The sequence below is a fragment of the Takifugu rubripes genome, chromosome 21, assembly GCF_901000725.2.
Source record: "Takifugu rubripes chromosome 21, fTakRub1.2, whole genome shotgun sequence".
Taxonomy (NCBI): Eukaryota; Metazoa; Chordata; class Actinopteri; order Tetraodontiformes; family Tetraodontidae; genus Takifugu; species Takifugu rubripes.
This window is the reverse complement of record NC_042305.1, coordinates 18,788,816-18,796,813: the sequence shown is the minus strand read 5'-3', so window position 1 is coordinate 18,796,813 and position 7,998 is coordinate 18,788,816. Positions and strand designations below refer to the sequence as shown.

At 43.5% G+C, this 7,998-nt stretch overlaps 1 protein-coding gene across 10 annotated transcripts in view; it reads left to right on the top strand.

Moving 5' to 3' along the window:
• The first annotated feature begins 140 nt into the window (after positions 1-140).
• kiaa0825 (KIAA0825 ortholog) overlaps positions 141-7,998 on the top strand; it is a 90,584-nt gene continuing 82,726 nt past the window's right edge. For 4 of the 10 annotated variants that reach the window (XM_029830040.1, XM_029830046.1, XM_029830045.1 and 1 more), the window contains exons 1-4: positions 141-548; positions 2,934-2,998; positions 3,303-3,400; positions 7,744-7,900. In XM_029830040.1, coding sequence (XP_029685900.1) covers positions 3,309-3,400; positions 7,744-7,900 — 249 coding nt within the window. In that variant the 5' untranslated portion in view covers positions 141-548; positions 2,934-2,998; positions 3,303-3,308. Of the gene's footprint in view, positions 549-1,737; positions 1,907-2,930; positions 2,999-3,302; positions 3,401-7,743; positions 7,901-7,998 lie in introns of all 10 variants that reach the window. The other 6 variants (XM_029830041.1, XM_029830043.1, XM_011616062.2 and 3 more) reach the window with 6 other exon arrangements.

Below are 7,998 nucleotides of genomic sequence, written 5' to 3'. Positions count from 1 at the left end.
TTTTTTTAAAAAGTCTTTTAAATTTGTGTTTAATTCCCATGCTGAGTGTAATGCTGTCTGGCTTTTTAAAACTTAACATTAATTTCCATATAAATACAGGAACTCCCCTTAACGTCTCAGCTTGTGGAACGTTCCACCAACCGGAAGTTTTTACCGGAGGTTTTTTACTTCCAGGTTGTTGTCACGGGCGCTTTCTGTCCCCGGAAATCTCAAAACAACCGAATAAGCAATGATTTGTTTCAGTTTTAAACGAACACACAGACCGAGGATTAAACGACACTTGATTTAAAAAAAAACCAACACAATAATGTCTTCTAGAGTACTCATCGAACGTTTCGTGACATGGATAGATTGGGACCGTAGATTGACTGCTATCGCATAGTTTCGCATGTTCTATTTAGTTTTATTTATTTCTGCTTTCAAACTTACATGAAGCTTCACGAAACAAACTTGTTCACAACGTGGCAGCTAATAATGCCCACTAGTCCCCCTGTATCTCTAATGGATTAGCATTCTTCAGGACACGAATGTGAAGGAGTTTCTACACGGTAAGACATTTAATATAACACATGAGTTTTATGAAGGAACCATTCGATATCTAAACGACAATACAAACCTGTAACTTACACCTGAGATCTTGAAACTGACATCGTTAGGTAGAAGTCTTGTCTGTCTGTCTGCCTGCCTGCCTGTCTAATTTACTGACTGACTGACTGACTGATATCAGTTTCATAGACAGATTGATTGATTGGTTGATCGATAGATATGGACTCAGTTAAAAACTAGAGGAAAAAGGTTCGAACTTAAAGTGTGGCGCCGGATGGAGCTCCAGGTCATGTCTGGAGCCCAAGACTCCACCTAACCCGAACCCTACTTCTTACCTAAGTAAGAAAAATATAAACTGACATGAACTTTCTGTGATCCTTGAGTACTGAGTATATGGTTCCCGATCATTATAGAAAACGTAGTAGTTCTCTGTTTAATCATCTGTTCTCTTTGGTCGTTTGTGTTGTTTTTGGGGTTTTTTTTGCCAAATTTGGGTCAATGCCTTTAAATCTTCCCTTTTTTGTGGAAAAAGGTAACTGCTTGATCAGAATGAAAATGTAACTTTTGGCCTGAGACAACCTTTAAAATAAATCAAGGATGACAGCATGATAGATATCGTTAAAAATGGCAGCTACAAGTTTTCACCAATTCTTTGATGGAGGAGTTAGAAAAAAATCACTAAATGTTGCTCCTTAATTACATCTTTTGCCGTCTTTGTTTGAAACTTCATTTTTGTGCATACTTTTATAACTCTAGGTTTTAGAACATTGATTAGCATTTACTTTGTTGTCATTGTGGATATGGGTTGTAATCTTTACATGAAGCTTTTAGAAATGACAGGAAGGAATAAAACCTGTATCGTTCATTCTCCTTCGTGATCACGTTGGCATTTGTTTTTGCTCCAGTCTCTCTATCGTGCTCCACGAAGAACATCTTGTTTAAACAATTCTTTTCACGATAATTGGGTACCATTTTAAATGAGATTACCATGTCTTTATCACTTAGAAATATCCATTTTCCAAACACGATTACCCTAAAGCGCAACACTAAACAGAGAGATGAGATGTTGAGTGCAGAGCAGCATGGTTGGTTGCACGAGTCATGTTTCCTAATCCATCCATGAGATTCCCTTCCAGTAATATTGTGATTTTAGAACATATGCCTTTTTCCTTTGTTATATTTCTCTTCCAGCAGACTGATACACACCTCTCTTAAAGTAATGTTGACCTGACATGATCTATGCGACTGTAAAATGGTGGCGGAGGACGAGCTGCTAAATATTTCAGGACAAAGTCATTACTTTAATGGTTGTGTTACCCAGCTGGAGGAGACAGACAGCAAAACTACAGATATGACAAAGGTGTGTGTACATCCATGTACTTGCTATGCATTGAGTACCTAAATATGCATTCTACTAGCATAGTGAGGGCATTTTTGGGGAAGTGAGGACTGTGCAAGGGGGTGTTTGGTGTCTCCAAGTGTGTAAGTGTATAGTCAGTGACTGAGAGTGGCCGAGTTGACAGCAGGTTAAAAAATACTCAGAGATTGCTGCTTTATAAGGAGCAGATGACAAGACAAAGCGTTTGAACTGTGCACAGAATCTTGGGACACACATATTTTAGCACATTAGCTTATCAAGTGGTGAATGCCCAGAAGATTTTCCTGACCACCTTTTTCCAGTTACTGATAGAGAGAGCTATAAACACATTTAACGGAGCCTATACCAAATACTCACACACTGCCTGGTCCATAAAACACATTGTTGAGCTGCTAATCCCTCGTCCTTCTCTCCGTGGAAGCCCCCTTCCCCAGACGTTTGCGCACAGGGAGCATGATGATGAGGGGAAGCAAACAGTAAGACATAAGAAAAGAGGGAGAAATAATAAAGGACAAGCTTAACTGGTGGGGCTGTCAGCGCAAGAAAATAATATTTGCCCAGCTGGACAGGCCTCCCTTTGTGTGGGATAAATGAATGCTGAGCTTCCTGTCTGCCCTGTCAGGGAGAGTGGCACAGACGGTGCGCAGCAGCAGCAGAGGAGCGCAGCACAGTGCAGGGAGCCGTTTGGGCTTTGACAGGGATTATTAAAATTAGAGCAGATGATGAGGAGAGGCGCGAGAGGCGCGATGTGAGACAGTCAAATTGACACAGACACTATCCATTACCTTCCACTTGACTCTCGGCGATGACAGTGTTGATACAGCCGACGATGGTGAGACCCGGCAACCCGACACCGGTGTGTGTTTGCCTGTTAGCGTGAGCGTTAGACACCGCGGGCTGGTCGGGCTGCCCCAGCTCAGCCACACACGTGCGATGAGTGGTTTATCTATTGAAGAGCATCTCATTTTTTTTTATTTATTTGATTTTTTTGTATCTGGTGTGTCAGCAGGTGGAAGTGATGAGCTTTGATCAAGAGCTCCTTCTCTAAATGACTTTCTGAGGAAACTGGGACTGGTGAGAAGCTTATATTTCTTCAGGTGTGGTGGATTTCTGCTCCTCAATGAGAGCTGTGTTTCAGGAGATTTCAATTATGAACCAAGTGCCCGTGCACGTGTATTTGTTTGTGCAACCAGGGTGAGGATCTGGTGGTAATACACCACTCCTGATCTCTCTTATTTGGTGTCAGGCTAAGTAGCTGATTGGATCCTGACCCCCGTCTTCTCATTAGTTCTGTGATGAACGGGACCCAGGTTGGATGAAGCTAATGTTGAATGCCATGATCACATTTCTTCTCCTCTCTGGCTGTGTTACCTTGCAGAGCGGTATGGAGCTGCAGGCTTCAGGCGTTTCCTGTGAGCCGGACCCTGGACACTTCCAAAGAGACACAAAGGACAAACTCGACCCCAACGCCAATAGGTCAGTAAAAGAAGCAAAAGCATTTTACACTTTAGACTGTCCAAGTATTGAAGATAAGCCTACACTGTATGTTCACAATTACTTCCTATAAATGAGCACTTTGGGAAATATTGCCACAACAGTATTTCATCTCGCTTTGCACACGTGCATATTCCAATTCCACGTGCATGTGTAAGCATTTACCGCCATCCTGCATGTTCCTGTGTACATATGCTTTAACACACCACAGTCCCATCATGCACATAGCTCTAAAATAAATGCTATGTGCTATTTAACAGGAATCCACTTGATATCCTCTTTTACCAATCACTGCAACTATATGATGGCACAAATACATTGAAGGCATAGAAAGGGTGCAGGGTGAATAGAAATCTATATTTCTTTTCTTATTGTTTTTGGTCTGCTGTGTCTGGGGGCAGATGATGAAGGACATGGCTAAGTGTAGCATGTGAACAAAGCCCCACTCTCGCACCATTAGTGTCTGGGACGCTTCACTTCGTCACTCTTTCACTCTCTCTCACTGCCCCCCCCTCTCTCTTTTTCTTCCTATACTCCTAAATGGGAACATAATAATTGAAGATTCCACATCTTGAAACGAAAACCCTTGGGTAGGTAATTCAAGGCTTATTATCAAAGGCCGGGCCATTTTTCTGCTTTCTAAGCATTATAGGGTTATTTTGTGTTCCTGCAGATGGCAGAGGGATAACCATTATGAGAACAAAGCATCCAGATAATAGAGAATGGGGCTAAAAATAATGCAATCCTCCTCTCGCTGTGGGGGACCACTGGTCTGTGCTTGTCATGATGTGGCTAACTCTCACGCCACTTCTGGACAGGCCGCACATTGTCGGCCACATCCAGGCCATGGTCTCCACACGGGTAGCCTGCAGACAGGTATGTATGCTTCCACCCCCAAAGAAGTGACTTATCGGCGTGTGGGACAAATTACAGAAATGGAGATCGAAGGGAAGCAGATAGATGGAGAAGAGGGAGCCACGTCCAAGGACTGCTGGTCTAGTCCCAGTTCTCAGATGTCAGAGATTTGCCTAAGAGCTGCTCCTAATTGTAGAAGATTAAGATAAACTGACAGGGAAGCTGGGTGCCCCAAATTGAAATGCTGTAATCCATCAGTTCTTATCTTTTAGGACAGGGGTGTGCTTCCCAGTTGGGAGTGGTACGCCACATGTGTTAAGTCAGGATATCGGTTTATCGGATCTTTGGTATTATTGGCTGGGCCAGGGACTCAGGGCACTAAATGGTCGACAGGTTGGGCCAGGATGGGATCTGTTTTCAGCTCGTTCATTCAAGCTCATTCACTCCTTTTTCCTCTTTGCAAAATGGGCCCCTTTGATGGAGGAGATATTTGGTTCTCAGGTGGCTGTTTTGGCACAGACGTGAGCTCGGGCTTATTTGAAAGGGATCTTCCAGCTCTTATTGCCTCCAAGCTTCCTCCTCCTGTAGGCAAGCAGAGCGCAGCAGACAGCCCCGCAGCAGCCCACCCACACTAAATTAATTCTGACAAGGAACTTAAGATAACGTCAAAGCGCTGACTAATCGCGGGATTGAGTTTCTGTAAGTCAGGGAGCTGTGAAATGTGCCATCATATCTAATAAAAGAGCTGTGGTTGTTCCCTTTCTTTCTCAGCTGTGGAGAAGGTTGGTGGGGGGCATGGTTGTGGTGTCGACTGTCAAACTAGACTGGGCTGAAAAGAGTTCACTTCCACACTGAAAAGCTACGTGTGTCTGTGTGTTTTGGAAAGAAGATGATTGACATGTTTGTGAAGGAGCCTAAAGGATCCTCAGTTCCAGGCTCCTTTGTTGTGTTTTACTCCTGCCTTTTTGCCATTACACATTTACTCATTGTTGTCCTTGTAAGAAAGTTGAACGGTTTCATTTTGCCTGACTGTATCCTACCGATTCTAACCTTCCTTTCCTCACATTTTCCCTCTTCCCCTGATGTCTGAGCTGCTGCCAGTGGAAGTCATCAGGTTCGGAGCTAATCCGGCCAAGTTGATTAGGCTGCAGGTAGCTCTCACGCCAGTGGGCTAAAGGTCGCAACATTGTGGAGATCAGGGTGGACTTCTTGACACAGGCCATCCACTCTGACATTATGACTTAGAGCACAAGACCGTAAGGAGGGGTAATTGAAAGGTGGGAGTAAAGAAAAGAACATTGGGGAAAGTAAGAGCTTTGGGAGGAATGTAAAGAAAGAAGGGAAAAGGAAAAACTGTGAAGCTAAGGCTTGACTATGTGGCAGGTGCTGCTGCTGATTAGAGAACGTTGTTTTCTGAGTGAAAGCCAGAGCCGATCTACAGGTAGAGAGAAGCCTAAAAAGCTTTCGTACGCCAGCATGTGTCTGCGGCTTCAAGCAGAGGTCAGCAATCACACTTTGTCCTCTTACCGCGGTAAAATTGCATCTCAGAGAAGAACCACCAGGCCGGTGTTACCACACTACTTACTGCATCGTCCCAGATTTTAATGAACCTCAAAGCTCGAGAGCGAGACACAGACTGCAGATGGAATCCCATTTGAAACCTGCTGTCTGTTGGAAGTCCTGGGGTGGAGCCCAGAATGAAAATCTATGTTTATGACATACGATAAACACACACACACAAGCACGTGCGTGCGTGCATGCGTGAGCACACATATGTGGAGCCCCATGCTGCAGTTTAATAGACTTTTAATGCAGATTTGGTGCATAAACTTGTAACGTGGCTAGAAAAGGTGATACTTTGGCAGTCCTTCCTAAATTTCTACCCTTCTATATTTTATCTACCGTGGATTATTTTATGCCTAATAAAGGTGGTTTTCTTGTGAGAAGAACATTTTTCCCCTAGAGAAAGGAATGGCAAAAGGTTATCTGCACAAAACATCAACTCAGAGTGTGTTCTGTTGTTTAAAGTGGTGTTATATTACGTAGTTTTACTCACAGTGCCGTTAGCTACCCTGAGCCGGGCTGCTTATGCTTTGACCTTGCTGGAGCTGTGTTTGGCAGCTTGTGAGCTTTGGGCAAGCTTTTCTAAGAGTTGATTCTCTCCAAAAGTCTGGCACAAGTTAAGGTCATAGCTTCATCTTACAATACTCTCTTAGTCATAGAGAAATACACAATGGTTGGAAAAGGAGGCATCACGAAGGCCGACGCTTAACAAGACTTTGAGAGCTGTAACAAATGACTGCAAAATGCTGCTCATCAAGGCTACAGTCAGTCAGTGAGTCCATGTCAAGAGAAAGAAATGCAGAGTCTGGAGTCCCTAAAGAATAAAAGGGACAGAGAACCAGCTGAGGAGAGGGAGATGATGGTGATGTCCAACCTGGAGCAAAGTAGTTTGCCAGTCTATAACATTTCATCCCGACCTGCTCTGAAATGAGAGTGTGTCAGAGAGACCGGTTGTTTAATGTGCTGCCATTGGAGCAGGTGAGAGGCGGTTTATAGAACCGTGGCAGAACCGTGAGCTGTGTGACGGGTCGGTGGTGCTGTAGCTCTGCACCGCGCAGTTTAACCAACCCATTCAGGGGACATGGTTCAGATTCTGGTCATTTCTCTCACCGAGGCTCAAAGACGCTTTGTGAATAAAGCAACGGTCAACAAAAGATAGATGTTTGATCCCTGGGATCCGGCTTCATGTTTTGACAGCTCATCATAAAATGAAAACATTAATATGTATAAATACATTGTTTTTAACTGATTGGCTGATTGATGTATTCATTCCACCCTAGAACAACATGTTTAATAATGCATGTGTGTAAGTCAAAACACATACACACGCACAGCTACGCACGCTTGTCTACACACTGGCATACATGGCTGAGTATGTATATATTGATTTGCATGGAAATGACTAAATGTGTTAAGCCCACACACGTCGTTGCTAATCTGTCATATTAAAGAAGAAACAGAATAGCTGATGCAGTCGGTTAAAATGAAATGAGATGTGCGCGCGTGTGTGTGTGTGTGTGTGTGATTATGTCTCACAGTGGAAAGGGGGAAGACGTTAGATGACAGGAGGAGTGTGTCGGAGATGCCTGTAATGATGCTTCATACCGAATGCTTAACACAGACTGTTACAAAGTCGTGCACTGGTGTCTGTGTTCATTACTGTTGATGTTTTAGTCCACACGCACGTTGAACCAGAGCAGAGCAGTGCATCGTGGATTTTACATGTATTGATTTTGCCCACGTGCCACCTTTTTATGAAATATCCATAATTAGATGATTTCCATTTTAGGTCTTGAGTGGAAACTAATAATTAAGGGTTGATGCCTTCATTAAAGTACAACAGCAACAAAAACAAGAGATTCTATATGACAAGTCATCTGTCTTTTGTTTCTCATCCTTCCCGTTAGCAAAGAGCAGCCATTAAAGGAGCTGCAGGCCACGGTGTGTGACTCCCACACCTCCAGTCTTACCGACTGTCTGCAGTGGTTCAACCCCAGAAGACACAGCAGCCTCCAGAACGTTTCCACAGGACTCCAGGAACTCACAGACTTCTTTGAAGCTTTGGTAATACATCAGGTTATTGATGACAGTGGACAACGATGATGGTGATCAAAAAAGCTTTTAATAGTTTTGACATGATGATAGAAGAAGAAATACTTCAT